Genomic DNA, 25,398 nt, shown 5'->3' with positions numbered 1-25,398 from the left:
AAATGCAGAAAAGACTCAGTTCACTTTGCAGTGAGAACAACTAAAAAGTCCTCAGTGCTTCACCGGGCATGTTCAGCTGCCGAAGACTCAGGGTGAAAGCCACTTTGTTGAGTTACTGATTTTAGCCGAGCAAAGAAAAAACAGGAAAATTAAAATGACAATGTGCTATGTATAGTTTACTGTGTTAATTCTCCATGCTCTTTGGGACTGCTTTTTGTATTAGATTCGTGAGGAGTCTTCAAAAGCTTTTTCCACATATACTGGAAGCTGCTTATCTATTACTTTGCTGCTAAAGGGACTTCTGTCAGGTTAGATCTCATTCGGGTTCTAAATTGGGGTCTCTTATGAAACCCAGATCTCTTGGCTTTCTTGGGAGCTATGATGCCAAGGAAACATGTCTGATCCCACAGTAAGTGCCTTCCTTCAGTCAGTGGCAAAAAGCGCTACAACTGAGGACAATGCCTGATATTTAACCTGTCTTTTGAAGTGTCTTGGTGACTGGGCTTTGTTTTGTCTTGTCGTTGTCACTCATTGCAATATCTTCTTATGTGTTACAGAACAGGAGCAAGCGTCTGGAGAAAGTCCACGTCGTTCTTGGGAATAAATCCTGTGATTTGGATACGCTCATTTCTAGTCTTGCCTATGCCTACTTTCTAGACAAGGTAATGGAAAAAATGGACCAAGTGGTCTTAACCTATTTGTTCCAGGTTGTTACAGGCATCTTACTGTTAAGTAAATTAAAACATATTGTAAAAACATTATTTCAGACAATGCTTTTGTTATAATCAGAGGCGAGGTTTTTAAATAGAAACAATCTGCATTTCTTTACGTGCTAAAATTTCTGAGTAGGTATTAGGTGGCTTATTCAACAGCACCAAAAAATCACCCCTGTACATCATTCTTTCTCCTTTCTTGTTCCTAGTTTCCCAGTGATTCTGTAAGAGGCAAATGGAGACAGAAGAATAACAAAAAAAGCAAAAGATTTTTTTTTAATTCAGTGTAAGGGGGGAAACCTTATACAGAACATTCAGACTGTTTTAATTGCTTACTCTATTAAAGCGTCTTCCTAATAAAAAACAGGCCGTATTATATCCAGCTCTGACAAATGCACACCTACATTACAGGTCAGTCCGCCTGATGTTCTTTGCTTACCCGTGTTGAATATACCAAGAAGAGATTTTAGCTACTTCACAGAGACAAGATTTATATTAGAGGAGCTGAATATCCCGGAGTCATTCCATATCTTCCGAGACGAAATCAATTTGCACCAGCTGAATGCTGAAGGGAAATTGTCTTTAACACTTGTAAACAGCAACATGCTGACAAGGTATTGCATTGTATGTACAACAAGATGGCTTATGCGGGTTTGAACTGTTTTAAAAACTCTATTTTACATTTATTCTGCATTAATATTGGTATTGCTATGTTAATACAGACAATAAAAAAGGAAGTTAAAATATATTTTGTCTCCCATTATGTGCAATAAATGTAATAAACTAAATAGTAATCTTTCCAGGACTTTTAATGGAAGTCCCTTTTTTAAGGACCTTGTGTTTTCACACAGATTAGATATTTCAATTTAGTTTAAAGAGTCTGGAGGTTTCCTGTGACCAGTAAATTAAGAAATCAGATTTTTTTTTCCTGCTTCTTATTTAGCTTTCACTAAAGGCATTGAGACTCTCACACTGATTTGGAGATGGCCAGCACACTTCCACATGTGCTGTTAATATGGCTGCTAGATTATTGCAGTCCTTACAGAGTACAGCATTTTTCTCAAAATGTCCTCAGTGCCAGAGGCTCATAGTTGCTCTGTGGAAGACCATAGTCCATATACCCGTCCTTAAGAGGGAGTATTTACAAGCCCATAGTGAATCTTGTAAAGTGAACTTCTTTATAATGGTGTGCTTGTCTTGCCCAGAGTGAAGGGTGCTCTTTACTTCCAACTCTCTTGAGAGTTCATTGAAGATAAGTAATACCCTGTTGTGCTATAGCCACACCCTACTCTGAGGGGTTTGTAGATTAGAATAAATGTAGGGAAAATCTAAAATGAGAAATAAGCATAAATCTCATAGCTATTGATTCTTTAACTGCAGCTAGGTCAGCACATCATTCACTTTTTCAAAGGAGAAGTTATCCATAAGATTTGCTTTTTATTACTGTTACTTCTTGTTTCTTCCTTCTAAAGAATTATGATTAGTGTTTTATATTATTAAATATAGTTTGGCTTTGTTATTGCTTTTATAAGCAGAAACATAAAGCATCTAAATGAAAAAAAAAATTATTTGTAAGCTTTCAAAATATTCAATGAGAAAAGTCCCAAACTTCCCTATATGAAGAGTGATATTTTCAGTACCTGTAGAAATATTTTTTTCAAATTATTAGTGTTTAAAGATTTTGATAATGGAAATATAAACATTTATGTCTTAGTGATGTATCAAGTAATAAAACCACTGTGAACACTTCATTTAAAAAAAATTACAGTTTTAGGACCTCATTGTGACGTTCTTTGGCTTTATAGCAGACTTCAAGTAGCAATAAGAATAGTGTTATCATCCAGAATTTTTGAAAATGTTTTGCACTGTTTTACTGGGTTGTCTAAGCAGCTAGAAGGCAAAATATATATAACTTTTAAATTTGCTTGATAGTGAGGATAAAAGTTTGGAATCAGCTGTTGTCAAAGTCATCAATCCAGATGAGCAATGTGATGGCAGCCTGGAGTTACAAGCATCTTCTTCCTCTTTAGTAGTAAAAGAGATTCTTCAAGAGGCACCAGAGTTAATCACTCAGCAACTGGCTTATCTCCTCAGAGGTGAGAGATTACTCTTTATATTAAATACTGAAAGGTTTAATGGAGTGTTTCTGAATCTGCTCATGCAGAAAGAGTGTGATCCATTCTTTGGTTAACAATCCCTTTAAAGACCACGGGAAGCTTCATAAAAGAAGCAGGGAGTAAAGAGTTTGTTAAAGAGTAACATTATATTGAATATTAAAAATGTGCATTTAAAAATAGGCATGAGAGGTCTTTGCTGTATCACTAGACAAGAATATTAAATGGAGCTGTCGACACACCAGCTGGGTAGCTGGAAAAGCTGTGCAGTTCGTCGATTCCAGGGGCTGTGCAGTGCCGCCAGTTCAGCTCTGCCTGCCTGTGGACAACAATATGGATTGGAATCTAATATTTACATGTTAAAGCTTCTTCTGATGGTGGTACCTTTTTATAGAATGATGTTTTAATGGTGTGATGTGAAACTTTTACTGTTTAAAAATGCTGTAACCAAATCTTCATTGCGCCCTCGTTTTCTTTTGTATTGTATGCCTGGTGGTGTACGAAGGATGGGGTTCAACAGTCGGGAGTATTTTCACTTCTGTCTTCATCGTTTGTATTAGCTTTCTCAGTTTATTTGTTGCAGCAGAACTCTTCAACTGGAAGTAAAACTGGGGTTGAAAAGAAACAGTTGCTCGTTTTAAGTTACTTACTGATTTTTAATTGTGTTTAATGAATTTTAAAGGTTTTAGGTTTTAACTGATGTGCAACTGTTAAATGCCCTTTTAAGAAATTGATGTGGACATGTTTAATGAGGATTATGAAAACTTGCCTACACTTAGATTTCAGAAGCTACTGGAGTCTTGGCTTGTCATTGTGCTCCTCACTGTGATAACTATTGTAATGAGCCTGTTACGAGAAATTACAAAAGGTAATGGATTTTTTTTTAAGTTTCTGTAGAAGGAGCATTAACAGTAACAGAGCATTTAGCCTGCTCTTTTAGTATCTTCCCATGCTAATAAGCTCTAGTAAACCTGCCATGAAATATTTTCTTAAGTTCCAAACTTCTGTTGAATAGCTATCCAGGAATCTATGCAAATGACCAAGCATAATAATTGATTTTGGAGGCAGAATGAAAACAGGCTTTTGGGGATCACTCAGGATACCTGTCTGGTGGTGGAAGAGTCAGGAGGCAGTGCTTTAAAAAATTCATAAGAACGTGTTCGCGTACCACACACAGTTGTAAGTGACTACATGTTTTGGGTCTCTAGTCTGTACCCAGATTAAAATAATGTACTTTTATTAGAGAAATACTGAAAGTGTTTGCATTAGAGATAGCACTTTGAGTTTTGAGGGAGATAGTAGCTACATTTTTAAACAAAAATTAGTACCTTCAATTTAATTACTGTGTTTTGTAGCACATGTTTGAGGAATTTAGTGGATATAAGAGTCTCTTGCATGGTGTGAGAAGTGACTGACAAAGCCTAAACAGCAAGCTGCACTTGTGACGTGATGCTTTTCTACTCCTCCCAGCAATGCAGTTTGTACATATAGAAGGCCAAGCAATACAGTAAGTCCTCTTGTGGGTCTCTTAAAATAGAAAAGATTTTAAGTACTTAAGAACCTTCCGTTGCAAATTCAGAAAAGTCAGTGAATCCCATTACTGGTTTTGATCAGATTAAAAAAAGATAACCTAGATATAAATGTATATAGATGGCAGACCGAACTACAAGCAATCTGAAAATAAAAGATCAAATAAAAGATACTCAAGTCTAGCTTTTGTTTCTCTGTATGTATTAAGGCTGTTTGTCAAAGCCCTTGCCCATAAAGTATAGCTTTTGAAATTTGTCTTACCTGTGAGCATAGGAAATAAAGGGACCACATATCGTGGTCTGGAAGGAGGGGTGGCTGCTTCATTCTCATGACCAGTGAACGCATGAGCAGAGGCCTGCAGGATGGCCCTGCTCTCTGGTGGTACTCCACAGGCATAGAGCCAGCAAAAAGGTCCTACTGGCTTTTTCCCATTTTGTTACATTACATCTAATGTAAACCTGTATATTGTCAGTATGTACACATTTTGGGGGAAGTTCAGAGTGGAAGGCCAATGTAGAAGTCAGGATGCTAAGAATTAGGATTTTATTTTCACAAAACAGCTGAGAGGTCCTAATGTCTGAGTCTCTGAGCTGGGAACTCATCTTTCATTTTCTGGCTTTCCTGTGAGTATTTTGCTAGAAGACTTGTAAGGTAATACAAATATCTCATGTTTTAATAATTATCATGTGGTGGCTGTGACAGCTTCATTTGTTACCTCTTTTTCAAACTTCTTTTTTCTCACAGTCTGTTAGCAATTAAAAAAAAATTAATAACAAAGGCAGGTGTTTATAACTTTACATATTTCAACTTTGAACAAACTTCACCTGCTCTTCTGAGTTTTTAAAAAAATAAAAGTCAAAAGAAAAGACTTTTCCTGTGAAACTGAACATTATTGATTCAGGCAGTTTAATATTTATGGACTTTTTTTTCAGCTGAATGCTTTCCTAGTATCTTTGTCTCTGCGTCAGACAAACTATAAGTTAATTCTGCCCTTGGGCTTTGAATAGAGCCTTCTTGGAGAGTCAGAGTGGTGTACAGCCATATTTGCCTTAAGTTAGAGCTTGTGCTGTCCCTGGATTTGTGCCAGAAGCAAACAATTATAGAACCTGCCAGAGTCTTGGGCCTGTATTATTTTATTTCCCCGGAGATGTTTACGAGGGGACTGTTGCCAAACTCAAGATCCATTAAACTGCTGAATCATTAGATTTTCTGTTGCAGCCAGCTGGCAAGGATGTGATTCCAAGCACTCACTGTCAGGTACCTTGGGTCAGTGCACTCTCAGAAATGCCTCCTTATGTTTATTTGTATAAGGCCTTGAAGGATGCCACAAGGTGCAGACTGCAACGTGTAAATAGAGACAGATTAACAGTAAGATCATCAGCTTTTTCTTTTTTTTTAAATGTGAATCTGCTTTTGCTAGTTGCATAGTTGAGGTCTTTTTGTGCCCTGTTGGGGCAGTCTGACTTTCAGTAGAGAAGATCAGTTTGTTTTTCTAGCCACCCAGAGAAATGTTAAGAAATGGCCTTTTAAGGACTTTGGGAATTATGCCAATATTTTGTTTTGTTCTGTCTTGTACATTAATCAGATGATTCACATGTTTCCTCAGTGGTGCATCCTTAATATCTGTGCCAGAAAGAAAGAAGCATTTTGAACTGGACCAAACGCTGCACTGATTTGGACTAATACTTTTGTTTTTATGAATGGAAACAGTTTTCCTGGAGCCGTTGCTTCCTTCCACCTGCCCCCCTCCCCCCCTCCAAATTACATTTTATTCCAGTTTTGTGGCTATCCTTTTAATTATGATGAAGATTGCTTGCTTGGGTTCATTTTGCAATTTTGGTTTCTGGGGCTTTTTGAGGTTGAGGATTGTTGAAATATACTTTGCGTGAGGGACTGTTGGTTTTCCCCTTTTCCATGTCCTTTATTTTTCCAGGTCATGGAACAAAACGTTGACAGGAGAAATGCCTATATTTTCATTGTACTGTTTCTCTCAGACATAAACTTATAATTCAGGAGATGCTTTTACTGTTCTTAATGTTTTCCCAAAACGACTTCTGCCTTCATTAGATCATGTTTAATATTAATGCACAGCAATTGCTTTTGGCAAAACTAGTGCTCCACTTCAAACTGCTTTGGAAAAAAGAATAAAATGCATATTTTTTAGAGAGTCCTAGCCTATTTTCTAGTGACCTCTCCTTCAGAAAAAAATATCTGTAATGTAGTGTGATGTATACAAGAAATAATATTGAATCTTGTATTACCTATTACATATTTCTTTTTTCTATGCTTGTCAGCAGACAGAGCAGCCTCCATTATGCTTTCAGAAACCCTGGGGGAGTTGCACCATCACTCAGTAAAATCTGCACATTTCTGAGCCCGTGTATCTTTTTTACAGGAGGTACTTACAAGAGAGCACATGGCTAAATGGACTTCTGACCCTTCACCAAGCAAAAGTACCTTGAGTGAACTGTTTTTCTGTCTAAACCACCTGGAATCTCAACCCTCACAGGGGTGCTGAGAATGCCTGCGAGAGAAGACAAGTGCCTTTCTTGCTGATAAGCATAGTATTAAAGAATGAAAGAAGAATAACTGTTGATCTTAGTGCATGCTGACACCCTATTAATTTGAGAAGGATCGGTTTCTTGCTTTATACTGGTAGAAAAGTTAGCAATTGCAAGCACTACAGTATTGCTGTGACAAGTGAGAAAAATAGCCTTTTAAAACCTTTCTAAGATGTCTGCCTATGATGAAGCATTATTTCAGGCTGACTGCATTTTCTTCTTTTATTAAGTGATAAATCCCAAAATTTCTAACTTTTCTTTCCTCTTTAAATATGTCACCCCTGATCAAAATATGCAAAGGGCTTGACCCTGAGATGAACTGAGCACTGAAAGGCAAAGGCTTCCAGTTAGGTGCTGCAGTACAGTGCATGTCAAAACACATTCTGATTTTACAACTTTACAGTAATATCTGTGTCCTGCCAAGTCAAATCCAAGATGGCCTTACTGTTAAGAAACCAAGAATTTGTCACACACGTGAAAGCAAGAGAGAAATGCATACTGGTACCTGTAGAAATGCATGGTAGGCTGCCATAGTATGCCCTAGGCAATCTTTCCATCCCTTTTGATTGTGGAATAGATTAATAATGTAGAAGTTTCCTTCCACCAGTCCATGTGTCTAGGAGAATTTAGCTAGTTTTATTGGCATGAGCAATGCTGCTGCAACAGTACATCAGAACTGCTTTGGTGTGAAAGAAATCCATGTATTATTTTAGCAAACACGCTAGTACAATGATTTTTGGTACTGCATAGCTGCTGTGGTTCAGGCACTTGTTAAAATCACAGCCAGATACTGACCTGGCTGCTAGAACTTGTCTTGGCGTAATGACAGCTTTCTGCTCCCAGTTTGCTTATTTTCTGCAGTTTGGGAAATATGACACCCTTCCTCTTCTTCGTTCAACTCCTTTGCTGTCTTGCCTCCCAAAACACTTTTGCTTGGCTCTACAAGCGCTGGGCTGCATTGGGCCTGGAGCTAGTCAGTTTAATTTGGTGGCCCAGCCCTGAACTTTCTGCAGGCAGTAGAAACTGCCTGTGCTGGATGGGAACATTACCTGTTTGAAATACTGACATAGAAAAAAGGATAATTAAATATCCTGTTTCGTTTTATTTCAGTAGTTTGGGAATTGTTTCTGTGAGAAACAGGAGAAAATACTTTTACTGAAATTCTGAGGTTCAGAAACTGTCTTCATTTGACTGTTTCTGTATGGTTGAGCTTTTTTATTATGTTTTAGGGAGGACATAGTTCTACATTTGTCTTACAGCTTAGTTGAAATCCAGGCCTGACTGGATAAAAACTGTGGTGTAGTTATTGCTCAATTCACAATCAGTCCTGTAATTAGGCTGGAATGATTTGTGGTATATGGAGCTAAAATCAGAAGTTGCTGACCTGACACCGAACCCACCACATAGTTATTTCAATATAATCAAGCAGACAACAAAGCTCACATTGATTTCAAAACTGATAAACTTGACTGGATATACAGCTCACACCTCTTATTTTACTGCATTTTCCGGTATGTTTGTGTTAAGATTTTATCTGCTTGGTCTTCCCCAAATACCCTCCCCCACCCCCACCCCAAGGCACACACAGCCGTGGTAAAAGTTTGACATGCTGTGTGTCTGAGGAGCTATGCAGATGGACAGACTGCCTGACTCATCCTAGTGCTGCTGTGAGGCTGTACGGGATGTGCTACAGCCTCCTTCCAGTAGGTAACTGTATGATGAATTTGAGCATGCATTGAAAGTCCAGTACTTTCTGCTGGAGTCTCCATTTTCTTTGTGTGTGCATGAGCAATTTCCCTGTCTGCTCCTGGAGGAAGAAAAAAAGGATGCTGAAAAAGCAGAAGATTGCTATTCCTAAACTAATTCATGCAACCTGGTCCCTGAGCTGCCGTTTATCCAGGTGCAGCTCTGTGCTGACTGGGAGTGTGCTGTGGGCCATGTAATTCATTCTGGTCACCGCCCTTCCCAGGGTATGGACAGGACTATGCGGCACAGGCACTGTTATCTGGTTAGAGGTGGGAACAATGAAGGGGTATTGTTAGGTGAATTATCGTGGAGGCTGCTGATTGAGAAGCTTGCTTCATGTAAGGGATTGAAAAATATGCCTTGCTAATATATATAGATGTCTTTGGTGCTTTATATATCAGTTATTTAGCTGTAGACAACTGAAATCCTTGCTGTAGAGCCATGTTTTGTGTACCTAAATTTACAGTCTGGGTCAGTAAACATGATTTTCATGCAGTCTGTATTTCTTTAATATTTTTAGTACTATCAAATAGGGCAGTGGTGATGATAAGTGATGATAAGACTGACATAAAGGGACATTGGAAATGAAAAGAATACTGGCACTTACAATATCTGTAATAGAAACACAATGGAATTTCATGTATGTGAATTTCCAGAAATTAATATCTAATGAAGAACAGCTTTCGGCTTGTTAAACATTATTTAATCCACACAGGGTTTGTTTAATAAGGAGGTGTGTACTTAGCATGGCAAAATTGTTTTCTGTTGCAAGTGCTTTATGGATTTTGAAGAAATGCTTTTTGTTACTTTATGTGATGACCGTGTATGAGAAGAACGCATACATACTTGATGTTTGGGTAGGACTGAGGATGGCTGTGTCCAAGTCCTTGTTTTCCTCTCATGGCACTATACTAAATATTTTGGCATACAATAACTATCTTATACTATTGTACTGATTTACTCGTTGACCTAGCATGATGCAATTCAATCATACATTTGTGTGAAATCCCTGTGCACAGTACCGTAATAAATAATTTCAGTGCTGAAGTGTAAGATTATTATCCTTAATTTAGTGTGAGTAATTGGAAGTGAAGGCTATCTTCGGGTTTATTAATAAATGGTATCCCTGTCTCCAGGGAATGAAAGGGTGACTTTAAACCTTGAACTATTAGGAATGTATCACATCCAGATGGAATATATGCAGCACATAGTTGTCTGAAAAGACATCAAACTCAACCCTGTATTGTAAGAACATACCAGTTATGGTGAAGTTATTTTTTGGATTATGTTCCTCTTAAATTTTAAAGTTGAATGCATCATTTTGTGTGGCTGAATGTGCTGTGCTTTTTTTCGTGTATTCATCAGTGAGGTTATAGCCAGAGTCAGTTACACCAAAGTGACCAATGACTTTCAGATCATCTAGTCCCAACCCTCTGCCACATGCAGGGACATCTTTCATTAGACCAGGTGGCCCAAAGCCCATCCAACCAAACCATGAACGCTTCCAGGGATGGGGCATCCACAACTTCTCTGGGCAACCTGTTCCAGCGCCTCACCACCCTCATTGTAGAGAATTTCTTCCTTATGTTCGTTGTAGCAGTTCATTGATACATCTGTAGGAGGAAGGTTGGCAATATGGATCTAGTGTTTCCGAGCATGCCAACACTTGGTCTAATGCTTAGAGAGAGGAACAAGCTCTGGTGTCCCACTGCTCGCTAGTGGCTGTGCCACAGAGCTGTGTTAGACATACAATAGCACGCTGCACACCGAGGCAGCGCTGGGACCAGCCAGTTACCTGTAGCGTAGGCCCTGATAAGCCACCAAATTTAATTTTAGAAGCTGCCTTCACATTAGGAAGATGTTTCTGAGTGAAAAGCATTCAATATCTAATTCAGTGAACTTGTCAGTGGAAACAATCTCCAAGAAGGAAAGAGCTTGGGTGGTGATACATTAAATATTCTTGTTTCTGTAGTACCTCTTTGCTGTTTACAGGAGGCATTGATTTTTGTCTTTCAATGTTTCAGGAAGCATTCTGTTCAAGTGCATGTCTTTGGAGGCTGACGGGATTACAGAGCAGCAGGAGAAAATACTGTCAATGCTAGAGGAAAAATTTCCAGATCTTCCCCCACGAGAGGAAATTATCTCTGTTCTCCAGGAGACTCAGTTAAACCCACAAGGTAATGCAACTTGCTTCTATTTTTCAGACCTTTTACAAATCTAGTTATAAAACTGATCAGAACATATCAGGTCATTGTGTGTAGTGAAAATACTTGCAGCAAGCTATCTTCATTGACATTTACATGTATTATATTTAATTTTAAATTAAGTGGCTTGCATTCTGGATCATGGAATTGTGATTTCTGTTGAGGAACTACTGAACTCCTAAATAATCTTGTATTGCTTGTACAAATAAAGTAAACATTAAGTTATTTCATATGTTGCTTTTACAAGTGTATGCTAGTCAAGAAATTGTGTTGATGAAGGATAGGGGTGTGATCAGTGTGTCAGCACACATGCAGAAATTGTACTACAATTGCCTACATGGTGTGGGAGTGGATTTTATCTTCTGAACCTTCCCAGATTTATTGAGGGCTGTGGACAGGTGAAGTGAATCTGACTTCAGACTAAGATTAAGGAAGCAGTGGGACAATGGCAATTCTTTCATCTCCTTCTGCTAGAAATTGCTGAACACAGTTGTTATTTTTTCAGTGATCAAAAGTGGGAGTGTTTGAACCCAAAATTTGGTAGCAGGCTTTTGAAGGGATGCTCTGAAAGCCTGATGAAAATTGCTGCAATAACTCTCAGATTTTTAACTGTCTTTGTTGAATGGCATTTGCTACCAAATTATTACCAAAGAGTGAGTATTGGTATTTTTGTTAGACATATCAGGTACGCACATGGTCCATGCAGACTCATAGTCTTTTTTTTACAGTTTTGTATCTGCCCATCTGCAGAATCCTCTCATCTGAATTCAGACTGTCAGCCTGAGGTGGTTGCTCTAGCTGGTAGTTAAGGACAGAATTTGAGGTGCTGCTTCCATCCCTTTTCCTTTCAGTGAGGTGGCAAGCTAGATTAGTTCAAGACTGTAGACATTTTAGTTGCTACCCTGCAATGAAGTAAGTGGCTTGCAGCTTTCTTTATATCGACAATTGGCTATCATGTCTGTATTTTTGATCGTGTGATATGACTATGTTCTTATACATGATATATATTTATTCCGAGAATCCTTACAGTATTTTAGACAGACATCTCCTGCTAGAGAAATTTAGTCACATGGGTTTTCAGTACATTGCACTTAAACAAATCAACGTGCCTGGTTGCAACATGAAGCAATTCCAATTTTAAATTGTTGCTTCTGATGAGAATATGTGCTACTGTTAGTATGGTACGTAAACATCTAGCTGGTTTATTCACTGTATGATGTACATAAGAAAAACACATTGGTATCAAATTGTGAGGAAGGTCAGAAAGACTAAATGGCTGTATTTTTACAGAATATCTTAAGTGCTTTGCTTCTGAATATTTTATAAATACCACAGTATTCCACATGTGCTTTTCAATATATTACTCATTCCAGAAATGTTTCATATTAGTGATTTCATATTAGACCATAGGGATGGTCTGTCTATATATTTATCATCAACTGCAATTTAGTTCGCTTAAAAAATTTGAGTGTCCACACAACCTCATTGCAGGAGACATAACTCTTCATCCTTTGCTTCCTACCTGCTCTGCCCCTTAAAATCTCATGCTTGCTTAAAAAAATCCCTCTAGAAATATTAAGCATTGAAATGTTAATGCTGGTTTTCATTTTCTCATAGGATGTCCTAAAATACAGAAGGCCCAACATACTAAGGTCTGAGCTGTGTTTTTAATTTATGTTGCTGCATCTGGTCAGCTCTAGATAGATACTTTATGCATTGAAATTCCTTTCTGTTCTTGAACAGGTGTAAGTATTGAGGAGGCTATGCTGAAGGACCTCAAGGAGATTTCAGATGGAGAAATCAAAGTAGCAATTAGCACTGTGTACATGACACTAGAGGTAAGAGGAAATCTAAACAACATAGTTGGTAAACAGCTCTATTGCATACAGGGACAGTTCTTTAACAAAGATTTTTGAGCTGGTTATTTTCTCAAGGTTATGTATGAGCAGAATTTTCAGCAATTTAATTAACTTTGAAGGAACAAGTAGCTGTTTGTAGTCTGACTTATATTATTATGCATCTGATTATTGCTTCCTGTTAGCCTTTACCGTGGTGTGTTAAAAATGGCAGCATATTGCAGCCATTCGGTGAACTGAAGGTGTGGGCTTTCTGTTGTACTTCAGTATGTAGCTACTAACTAGGACTTTGTCCTACCTTTCACTTACAATATGGCATAGAATTTATGAAGCCACTTGTAACACACTCTCAGCTTTTTGAGAGGAGGGGATATTCTTTTATGCCTTACATAAACCTATCCTGAAACTGTGTAATGAAGTGTGCCCATTGCCACATTGCCTAAATAAAAATGTTGGTAGAAACAAAAGGACATCAGTGGGGCAGGAGTTCCTAGCATTATGATCTTTTGGATCAAAACTATAGATTTGTCTTTATGAGTATCCCTGAGACAGCCTGGTAGTGGCTGCTTGGATTTTCTTTCTTGACCAGTCCCAAACATTTTGTAACTGCTTAGGGAAAACTCTTGTGTAGTATGTTTTGTATCATTATTTCAAGATTATTTGTGTTATGGACGTCAGTGGCTATTTAACTTGATTTGAAGGAAATGTAAATGTTACTGGCTATTTTGTAAAAATACTAATTAAAAATATTAATGTTTAGATCACTGACCAAGTATGACATGGCAGTATTACTTCTGATGGAAGTTTGCCTAATGGTTAACAAAAAAAACCTAACTAGATTGAAGAAAATCTCAAAAACAGAGAGACACTTTTACATAGTATATATTTGTAATTTACAGTCTTACCATTTGCCTGAAGGTCACCCATACAAAAGTATTTGACATGCTGCTGTCGTTTAACCCGTCAGGAAGCTAAATACCACACAGCCGTTTGCTCACTCCCCCCTCATTGTGATGGGGGAGAGAATAAAAAATAAAAGGTAAAGCTCATGGGCTGAGATAAAGACAATTTAATAGGACAGAAAAGAAAGGGAAAATAATGGTAATGATAAAAGAATATACAAAACAAGTGATGCACTGTGCAGTTGCTCACCACTGGCTGACTGATGCCTAGCCAGTTCATGAGTAGTGGACCCTGGCCAGCTTTTCCCCAAGTTTATATACTGAGCATGATATCATATGGTGTGGGATATCCCTTTGGTCAGTTGGAGTCAGCAGTTCCAGCTGTGTCCCCTCCCAGCTTCTTGTTCCTGCTTGCTTGTGGGGTGGGGTGAGAAGCAGAAAAGGCCTTGACTAGTGTAAGCACTGCTCAGCAACAACTAAAACATCAGCATGGTATCTCATACTAAATCCAAAACACAGAATGGTACCAGCTACTAGAAAGAAAATTGTCCCAGCCGAAACCGGGGTGTATGCAGAAGAAGTTGTCATCTTCTACTTGGCATTTAAGCAAAACTTTTTTTTTTTAGTACCACTTGAGGTAAATCACTTGAATAGTTCTTCCCTGTGTATATCCTAATAAGATTTCTTACACCCTGTGTTTTGTGATGCATTTTACAGAAAATAAGGTGCTTCTGTGGTTGAAGAATTTTGTGGTGCAGTCCAGCTAATAATTTTCCATAGAATTCTGCTTGCATACTAAAATATACAAAGCAAATTAGGTAGCAAAGCTTTGAGAGATCAAGCAAAATCTGTTTATTTCTTGGTTAGTTTCCAGAGTCAAGCAATCTTTACCAGCCGCCAAACCTGCACTGCTTTATGAACCATACTTTTGCTCCTGAAAATTATGCCAAGTTTGGGAGGAAGGGGAATGGGGAAAGAGTATTGTAAGATAAATCCCCAAAAAAGGAAAAGGGGTTTTAAAAAATTCTTAAAATCTTCCTTTTATTTTGTTTTAAATCTTTCTCTCTTATTCTGTCAGTTTCAGTGAATGGTGGACACACAGGGCTAGTAACTAGGACCTAGCTTTAGCATTACATTTTATTTATTTTCCTTTTAATCTTCTTTAATAGACTATGTAGAATGAAGGCCTTGTATTCCACAGATCTAAGCTCCAGCTAAATGTGGCTGAACTCATCTTTACTATTCTACATACTCAAATTAATCATAACCTAAAACTGGTCTTCCTTTTGGCTGTAACTCTCAAATTGAATTTGACAACAGTAGGTTTTCATAGTCCCAAAAGCAGGCAAATTTCAAACTTTTTTCAGTGATTGTATAACTTTTGATGGTGACATACTTTGTTCAAGGAGTGTCAAGATCTGGCGGTCAAGCAATAAATGTTTCATAATTGTTTTTCTTAGCACATATCTGGTGGCTCTCGTGGAATAAAAAAAGAAATTCAGTTTCATCTAAAAATAACAAACTGATCAGTGTTCTACTGATGTTAGATGGTTTTTAATCCCAATCTGTTAAGTAATTTTATTACTGGCATTTCTGATGGTATTTTCTGGAAGTTACAGGTAGCTCTCTTCACATTTTGCTCTCTGTTGTTCAGCTGCGAATAGTTGGCTTCAGAAAGAGCTAATGTTTCAGGGGTATAACTGCTTTTTTTTCTAGTTATGTTTACAAAGTCACACTTTGTGCTAAAAAACCTCTTAATTTCACAGTTGGGATGGAGATCAGTTTTCTGTTTGCTGCATTACTCTCCTTTGTTCAAACATTTTCTGAACTCCCTGATTTACATTGCTTGACCTTTTTTACTTGCTCTTATTAGAGCCAGGGATGCTACAGTCTGCATGACGGTAAAGGAGATGGCTTGTAAAAACATTCTGCGCTAGTTACTTTACCCAGTATCAGAAACATAATAGATGTAAAGGAATTATAGACAAAACTGTCCAGACCTGCCTATTCAGTTTAGAATTCTCTTATGAACTCAGAATACACAAACTTTAACCACTTCAGGATTTTCTCAGCAATAATCATGGTAATTTGTTATTCATCTTCAAAGGCTCTGCAAACATTACGTGATTAAACATTAAGGGAACATGAAGAACAGGCTTGGCTTTGCTGCCGGTGTTGAATCTCTAATGTGTTTGCTTCTTCAGAAATCTCAATTTTTTTTTCTTTAAATCAGGAGGTATGCAGAAGTATCTTTGATAAAAGTGCTTTCTATAGGCTTGATTATTTGAGTTGGCTCAATGGTAAACCATGTAGGTGATACTGCTAAGAACAAAGATGATGATTATACGATTATTGTTGGGTAGAGTAAGCTGTTCACAAGCATGCATCCCCTGCTGCATTGGATATGTACCATGAAGAACAAGAGTGTTGCAGCTCAACACTCCAGCTCTGATTTCAGAGTTTCACAATAGTAAAGACAGAGATCAGTAAGTCTGATATTCTAACAAATGTCTTTGGTAGCACATACTGAAAAGATTCTAGGCTTTCCTTATTTCTCTTTCTATGGCAAGTTTTACAGATGTTTATTGAAAGTAGATTCTGACAAAATTCTCTGTACTTGAGGGGGCTTTTTAGCAAAGTCTTGACCTGGAGCTAAGTTCGTTTCCCTTCTCTACTGCTGATTTCCTATGTTAAATAAATAAATTCTTTCTCAGTTTCCCCCCTGTAAATGAGGATATTAATCTTTTATTTCATAAATGTGCCATGAATTTAAATCAATTGAAGCTTGTGTTACACAGGTAGCTATAAACCCTATTTTTATTAGTATTGATACAGATTTCCTAGTATCTGTGGAAATGTTTTCTAAGTTTGTACTTTATAAGGAAGGAAATAATGGTAACTAAGAAGTCATCAGTTGTAAGTTAGTATTCATAATTACATCTAGTATTATTGCATAGCAGTACTCAGACATGTAGGACACATGCAGGTACACTCCTGCTCTCTAGTTTCTCATTAAGAAAGACACAAATGCAAAAATAGTAAAGCAATTGATCTCAGTGCTTTATTTGTATGTACGTACTGATAGCAATAAACAGTATGTGATTTATATCCATTGTTGGCTTACTAGTTGTCAGTGGACTGATTTTCAAGTGTCTTGATAAAAGCGAATCTTTCAGATATTAAAGCAATATCTGCTCTTCCCAGAAAGGTTGAACTAGATGATCCCTGAGGTTCCTTTCTACCTCTGATTCTGTGAAATAGACAGTGTTGTCATTAGTGATAAAGGCAGAGAAGGCATTTTGTGTGGATGTGTTCAGGTTTCTATAAGAGTGCATGTGCAGCTTTGCATTTCTTGAGATAACTGCATTTGGATCTGGGCTTTCTGGATTTAGGTGACATTAAAGCTGTAAGTTGAAATCAGACCTGTGTCTCCAGTGGCTGGCTGCCAGAGTGTATGCGTTCCAGATGCATAGCAGCATTTTTTCAAGAGTGACAAAAGGAAAGTGAAGGGCCCAAATCACAGTTATTTTTGTTGCCTTTGCCAGAAAGTTCCTCCAAGTCATAATAATGATTACTCATAGGATATTGTAGCAAAATTCGGTGTATGCATTACAGTTCATTTCTGCTACATTATATTGTACCCTGAGAGTATATTTTGCTTGTTCTCTGCTGGAGTTCTCTTGGAAATGAGAGATATCTTCTCAATGTGACTTTCAGTGAAAGTTATATTTTTCCTGAGGAAGGAATAAGTCCTTTGTAAACTGAACTCTATTCTCTGCTCTCTTAAGTCTAGTGCACCAGAAGAACAATCCAGGTTTCATGAACGTTCAGTTGCGTTGAAATGGCTGAAGATGCTGTAGCTTAATAACATGTGTGTGGACTGTCCTTAGTCTTCTGATTCATGAAAATCTATTTTACTGTGGGTTCTGTGAGCAGTTAGGTTAGGGAGACAGAAACTGAGTTTCTCCAGGGGGAGCAGGGCAGTCAGTTGAAAACAAAGCAAATAGTCTATGATTGTCTGCTTTTGACTATTACAGGCAAGGGAATACGTGCTTTATGAAGGCTGACCTATCTGTTGAGGTTCTTGTTCATGTTTCTTGCCATGATATCTGAATACTTAATAAAGACAGTTTCCAGGTTATGGAGGTTGTGTAATCTTTTAGTATTGTAAGGCTGGTGCCAACCAAGAGGTTTAGAGAAAATGTCAGAGCCTTAACGGAGGCTGCTGTCACCAGTGTCAATGCCCCAAGAAAGTGGCCTGCACGTCATGCTGGCACAGTGAGCTTGACTGTCCTTAGGTGGCATCCAGTAGTCCAAATGAAATGAGGATGGTACCAAAGCAAAGTACTGTCTCTTGTGACGACTTTCCTCTTTGTGTGTCTGTGTCTCAGAGAAACTCACAGCAGCTGTTACAGCAACAGATACCTAGGAAATTTAGAAATGTTTGGGTGCACAGTGGATCTGCTTCACAATGAATAAACAGTCTCGTTCAGAGAGATGGTGTAATTTTCAGGCTGTTTTGCAGTGGCAGTATGACATGCAACTACATTACTAATTTGAACAATTTTATTTGTGTATTATGAAAAGTGATGCTTTTAATACTTCTGTAAAGCAAATCAAGAAATCTCTTTCAGCTGGAGCGTGTCAGACAAGTGCTAGGTAGACTATTGCACGCAGATAAGTGAGATTACAACATGTTTGTTTGAAGGCTTGAACTTTTGTTGTCTGCCTGTAATGACTGGACCATAGTTATGTATTTGGGAACTTTTTTCTTGCAGTATAAATATAAACATATTTTAAATGGCATCAGATTGGTCCATGAATTTGTTTTTAATGCCAAAAACAAAACAAGAAGAAAACCCCAAGTAAACATGTTAACATTTAATCTTCCAGTAATGGAATTGGAAACAAAATTCTCAGCAACTTACAATAGCAATGCTGTTCAGAGATATTTTTCTGATGCCTGTTGTGAGAAGTTAGGGTATGTAAAATAAATGATGTATGGAGCTGTAGGAATGCGACTTTTGCAGACTACCTTATGTCTAAGGAACATTAAACATAGGGTTCTCGTTTAGCAAATAAATAACCATTCATTTCAATGGCTGCATAGTCTGGACTTTTGTGCATATTTTGCAAAGATGAGAAGAGGCCATTAGGGATTTAATATAAAATAAATCGCCAAGGGGTCTTCTTGTAGTCCTAGTCTTTCTGCCACATGGTGTGTCACTAATGTGCATAAATGGGCTTAAATGAATTTGTTATCTGTATTACATTTGCAGTATGTATATATTTATATATTATTTTTTAATTGTGTTTAAAAATAAAACATTAAATACATCATTTCTGAGAGTTGAAAACATACCATTTGTAAATAAATCAACCTTAATTAAGGTCTTAAAATGTCAGTGTGTGAGATCTGCCTGTAGGAAAATGTGTAACGTATATAGTATACAAAGCTTGAACATACTTCCATTTGGTTTTTAAGAAGTATTAGGAGGGTTAAGTCATCACCTTATAGGACTGAATAATGAATCCAAACATGCATCAATGTAAACACCATACTCATGTTTAATCGTCAGACTGCCATGTTCTGGAGGACAGTAGCTGTTCTGTTGATGCCTCAGGTCAGCCAAAGTACCCCAGCTGTAATGACTACAATCCAAGTTACGGAGAGCTGAGGCAGACCTGCTGAATTCTCTGTTGTGGTTAGTTAATCCTCTCTAAAGTTGTGAAGGGAAACTGTTGGGGAGAAACTTAGACTATTTTAACTGCTCCCTAATTAATTGTGTGAAATCAAATGGCAGCAAAAATGACATTGATTACAGTGATTATCAGGATTCCTTATAGTTTTAAAATCAAGACCAGTTCACTTCCAGAAGATGGTGTGAGGTTGATACGAGCTAAAGTTCCCCTGCTGACTGGGAGATTTCTGAATGAAGTCCTGTAGGATGTCAGGCAAGGTGTTCATTGTGGTCCCTTGCAATGTAAGAAAGATGTAAACTTGTAAAACTGGCCAAGACCATTATATTTATCAATCAGTCCAATACAGCCTGTGCTTAAATCATTAAATAATTATTCAACTGCCATGTTTGCAAGGTGTATTTGATTATTTTATTCTATTCTGCTGTCATAACTCATAGTAAACCAGAAACATCAGAGATTTTGTGCTTGCATTTTCTCTTTACGAATGCACAAGGTATACAGTGATATCAGGTCTGCAATCGTATGTATGAGGGATTTCAGTTTATTTTGGTGTCTGAAGAACTTAAACTATATTTGTTATAATTTGTGTGACAACTGGTCTAAATTTGACCCGTGCTGTTGTTTATGATTTTGCCTTTACTGGTTTTGTTCAATCTTGATTCAAAAGTTAATAAACAAAGTAAAATAACTATGAGAATTATTAAAGGAATAAGTAGAGACATTAGATTAATCTACTAACATTACAGTAAAAATGTGCTTGTGTTTACAAGTACATTGTTCAAAATGATAAACTATTTTCTTCTGTATCTTTTATGAAATGTGTTAAAATATAGTTTCTTTATAAAATACAGCTGTATAATATGCACTATCTCTCAGCTAAATAAAATGCTATCATCTACAGTATCATTATTGCACTGCATTCCTGACTTCTATGAAGCTCACTAATTTATCATTTGTGTACTCTTCTAGTTCTTGTCAGTAGCATCTCAGCTCAGCTGCTCATGGGGCATGGACATTGACAGCGGGAGGTGCTGTTTTGAGAAATATTCAGCATAAAAAGAGTTTTTTCTATGAAATACAATGCACTTTTTAAAAATTTCAATGTAAAACTTAACTTGGACATTTAATATTTTAAGACCTGGCCATAATTTATGAGACTATAGAAACCGATAATAGGGATAACACCAATATGAATATTACAGAAAAGCTAGATTTTATTTTCTGCTCTTTAGTTTATGCTTTTTCTTTGCTATTGTGTGGGAAACAACTTAATTAGAACATTAAGCTGTTGATGCAAGATTACAATATAATTCCAGCTATAAGTGAAAGGACTTCTTTTGGGTTTGCTAGCGTTAGTGTTGCGTTACCTCAGAAGACAGATTCTGTCCATGGGAAGTGACAGAGAGATACAGGGTATTTCTAAGCAAATGTCTGTCTTCGTGACTGCTTTTGTGTTTTTCATTTAGAAATTAAAAAAAAAAAACCCATATTAAAAATCACGCAATATTTACTTAGAATAGAGATATTTTTATGCAGAAAACCAACAAAATATGTCTGCTGTGTCTTGAAATACTAATTTTATTCCATCTGTTTGGCAAAGCATGTGCCTAAAACACCTTCTGAACTGAAATATAAGTGAATGCTTAACTTGTAAACATAATGTTAGCCTATGTTTTTAGCATACACCATTGAGTTTTATACCTTCTGCTACATATCAGGAGCCTAGTCCTGAAGCTATTGGTTATTTTAAGATGTAGGAACAGTTTGGAATCTTGAATAGTTAGATCAAGTGTTCTGTAAGATTTTTTTCAGCATTTATGTTCTCTGGTTAGATGATGACAGGGAAGATCCTTCTTTTGACACTGTAACTGGGTACGCTCTCAGGCTTACTTGAAGTCAGGTGTTTTGTCTGACTGAAAACCTTCGGGTTTATTTAATTTTATATCCATTTAAATATACTCCATTTATAACACAGGGATCAAAAAAATACAAAATTATTCAAGTTGAAACCCTTCAGTCCCTATTTGAGAACTCAAATTCAGAGTAGCTGAGAACACCAGCTGTAATTCTACCAAAGAATTATCTTCTTTCTAGGAGACAGATAAAGTTTCTCAGAAAGATCACCACTTCTATATTCAGAATTACTCACACCTTCTGTGCCTCTCTAACAACATGTAGTTTTCATCATAAAGCTGCTGCATGAATGTTGTTCACCAAAAATTATAATCTCTTCTGCAACTCCTTACTATATTGCTTGTGTAAATTTTATTTTTTGTATTTAAGTGAATACAAGTGAAATCTAACCTGCAGGCTCTTTGACCCTAGAAAAAACGACATTCAGAACTTCTGTGTATATTGCAATTATGGCAACTTCTTACTTCATGACCATTTTTTCCTTTTGTGTATAGACTTGATAAGTAAAGTACCAAATGAAAATTCCTTCAAGGTTTTTAGCATTTCTCTTTTTTTCTCTACATGCTTTTTATTTTTTCTTAATTATTTTATCTGAAGAATAAATCTCAGTAATTTGAGTTTCATAACTTTCTCCATATTTGTGATTAATAACAAAATCATGCTTTGATTGAAAACAGCTATGGAGAGGTTTTCCTTTCTCATGCTAGCATAATTCCTGTGGTTTTTTACAAAGCCACAGAGTTCGCCTTACTGTTTAGGCAAAACAGGTAGAACAGGATACTTCCTTCAGCTGTGCTCATGTAGCTCTCAATGCACCAGAATTTCTTCTGCATATCAGATGCTGTCTTCCAGGATTCTTACGGTGTCCTTTCCTTCTGAACAGAAGATAAACACAGCACTTTTGCTGATATAAAACAGGAAAATGTTTACTGAGGCCACAAAGTTTATGCCAGATGAAAACTATGGCAGCTGATTATTTTATCATCCCCACATAAGAAAAACCACAGTTTTTGCATTGCAAGAGATTGGGAATTCAGGTGCGTACACAACCCTTTCACACTTGCGAGAATGTTCTGTAAGTTCTGTAAGTTCAGTTCTGTAAGAAAGAAATAATTAATCTGAATATGGGTTGCTTAGTTCTTTGGCTCAGGTCAAACAGAACTATAGAGTTACTTCTATAGAGTAGTAAAACCCAAGAGAGAACCTGGCAGAATTAGATCTTCATTGCCAGATGATATTTCTTCTTCCTTCGCATGAACAACAAAACCAGTTGAAGAAAATCTCTCCTACCCTGGATTCTACCTTTGGCAACAGAAGCTATTAGTTGGTATCTATTTATTGCCTGTTCTGGTTCTTTTACAGAAGGACAAATCTCATGACTAGATATTCTGTAACCAGACCGCATTTCAGCTTTTCTGTCTTGCTGTTGCTCCTGCCTTTTTCTTAGTCACATTTCCAATGAATTTTTGTAAAACATGACCCTCCCTCCCTGGGAGGTGGGGGGGGAAGATGTAGACTTACAGAAACAGAAAGGTAAGAGTAAACAGTCTGCAGGGAATCTTCTTGCAGTCCAATCTTCTTTTTTTCCCCCCACTGCAAGATTGCCAGAAAGATATAGTCAGCAATCTGTGTCTGGATTCCACACCCAGAATTTGATTTTTGTTTTTAGTTTTCATGGATGCCAGACATCTATGTATGCTGGTTCATTCTCTGAGTGTTTGTCACAGACTAGAAAGGAAAAAGGTTGGAACAGATTAAATTTGTACCCAAAATGGGAACTGTTAGGCCAGTTCTTTGGTTGGTATAACACCATGGACTTACACTAGCTGTGGATTGCTTTAGAAGGATTTGGGGATGAGCTTGAATAAATGGCAATTTTACAGCCAAGAACTCCTGTAACTGTGTTTTAAAACCAAAAATCTTAACTGAGCATTGAGTTAAGTGCTGTTTTTTTGTCAGATTTCATCACATACTGAATCATATTGTACTGAAAATGTATTGTTTAGTGTAAAAAGTTTGTCATCTCTATATAAATAGCATTAGCAGGGTTGTTTCTCAGCATTTACTATTAAACAGACTTTCTAAATAAAGGAACAAGAGATAATTCAGAAACAAAAAAATTATTTTCCTTTCACATGTCTCAGTTGAGTATTTGCCATATGGGTTGCTCAGCATCACACTCTCAGCAGGTCTAATTTATGGTAAACACACAGTGAGTGAACAGAAAAAAAAGGCAAAGAAAATATTAATATTCTCCCCCCACCCCGTTTTTTTAAAAATGAACTAAACATATTCAGGTTCAGCCCATGTAGTTGTGGCATTTAGTTGAGTATCTATGCATTTGCCACTCTGTTGGGAGTTTGTGAAGACTGAAAGGCTGTGCTTTTCTTGCCATGAGACTGATTTGCTGGAGCTTGCATGGCAGTGTGTAAATGATACCTTCCCTGCTCCGACCTGGCATGCTGCCAGGCCCCCCTAGGGCTGTGCTCTCTCCATGAAGGGCAGTTGGTGAAAATATTGCTGCTCTCACTGTGGCACAGGGCACTTTAGCTTTTCCATGGGCCTCCTACAGGAGGATCACCAACTGAGTGAATGTGATGATGCTCTGGTCCTCTGCTAGATTTGGAGCAGGCAAAGAAATTGATATAAAATAAATAATGGTATGGATTTTTCTCAAGATTCAGTACCATGGAAATCCACAGCATCAATATTTTGAAAACCTCCCATCTCCCATGAGTTCCCAGGGGTTTCCCTTACTGTTGCATATGTGCTTTCTTTCTCTCTTTTACTATCTTCTCCCTCTGGGGACTTTGCTGCCATAACTGTCCTTCAGGGACTCTTCAGAAATTGGTCAACCCTGCTCCTTAGTGTGCCTGTGTGGAAGATCACTGGAGAGCAATCCAAAGTACTAAGCATGTATCAGCAACCCAAGTGACCACTCCTTCTCAGTGCTTCCAGCTCAAGGAGTGAGTTTTTTTTTTTCACAGGAAGGTCTGCATTCATATACTTATAAGTTATGAGCAGGCATAGCTGAGCAAAAGAAACACTATTGCATAATAGAAAATGGAGATAGAAATTGCTGCCATTATGCACTTGGTATTGTAATTACAAACAGGTAATAGCTACAAAAGAAAATGCTTTTAAAAAAGCTGTGGTTTGAGTCCTGCCCTCTCCCTCATGGTCATACAGTAGACCTTGGTGATTCACTTAACTTCTTTTCTGTCAGGATACTTTCTGTTCCAGCAAGGAACCTGCACGTTACCATTCCAGATCTGAGGATTCAGCCAAATAATTGAGAACTGTGCATGGTTCAGATCCAGAAGAAAGTGCAATAGTCCTGCATTGAACAATCATGATATAATTTCCTTTAGGCAATATTTTTCCTATGTCTTCAGGAGGAAATACTTAATTTACAACACTCGCAGGTATTTAGTTCAAATAAATGTGAAGCTCTCTTTTTGGATCCTGCTAAATGTTTGTCTCAGTGTGATCTCCACAGATTGGCAGTAGGATCCATAGGTTGCATATTTAACTTGTATATTAGTATTTGCGGTTGTGATTGATTTTTCCCTTTTTCAGTCTTTTGAACAGGGGTTACTTGGAATGGCCATTTTTGCTTCTCTGCTTATTGTTGGGTGTTTTGTACTCCTCTAGTGTGCTGCATCTTGTTGATCATCTTCATGAACTAATCTGTAAATACTTGTGGATGAATTAATAGAAAATATTCGTGCTTTTATCATCTAGTATGAATTTTTCCTTCATGTATATCATTAGCCTAATTGTTTATAGTGTTCCAGTCAGTTACACTTACACAGATCCTCTGAGGTAATGGAGTTGTGTTTTGTAGTATAAACCAATATTTACTCAGAAGTCAAACCTCAGCCTCACTTCCTGTGGACTTCCAGTACTGTCAGTGTAGCAGTAAAATCCAAAGTGAGATTTTCAAGATGCCTGGAGGGACAGAACCATGAAAGTAGTCTTTTTCTAATTCCTATTTATGCATTGAAATTTCTGTGAATAAAAGCCAGGTGAAGTCATGTGCCACTGGTGACTATTTTGGACTTTGTGGAATTTATGCTGTAACCATTTTAGGAAAATGTTAATTTACAGTTCCTTCTGTCAACTGGAAATGGTTGGGAGGTTAAAGTAAATTAA

The 25,398-nt window shown here is 37.3% G+C and overlaps 1 protein-coding gene across 1 annotated transcript in view; it reads left to right on the top strand.

Annotated features, from left to right (window-relative positions):
• Window positions 1–25,398, top strand: part of PRUNE2 (prune homolog 2 with BCH domain) — a 144,840-nt gene that overhangs the window by 31,824 nt on the left and 87,618 nt on the right. The window contains exons 2-6 of the mRNA XM_064438313.1: window positions 558–662; window positions 1,125–1,327; window positions 2,646–2,809; window positions 10,689–10,841; window positions 12,612–12,706. Of these exons, the coding sequence (XP_064294383.1) occupies window positions 558–662; window positions 1,125–1,327; window positions 2,646–2,809; window positions 10,689–10,841; window positions 12,612–12,706 (720 nt within the window). The remainder of the gene's footprint in view (window positions 1–557; window positions 663–1,124; window positions 1,328–2,645; window positions 2,810–10,688; window positions 10,842–12,611; window positions 12,707–25,398) is intronic.

This window comes from Phalacrocorax carbo, chromosome Z (genome assembly GCF_963921805.1).
Source record: "Phalacrocorax carbo chromosome Z, bPhaCar2.1, whole genome shotgun sequence".
In the NCBI taxonomy this organism is placed as follows: Eukaryota; Metazoa; Chordata; class Aves; order Suliformes; family Phalacrocoracidae; genus Phalacrocorax; species Phalacrocorax carbo.
This window is presented reverse-complemented; position numbering and strand designations above follow the sequence as displayed.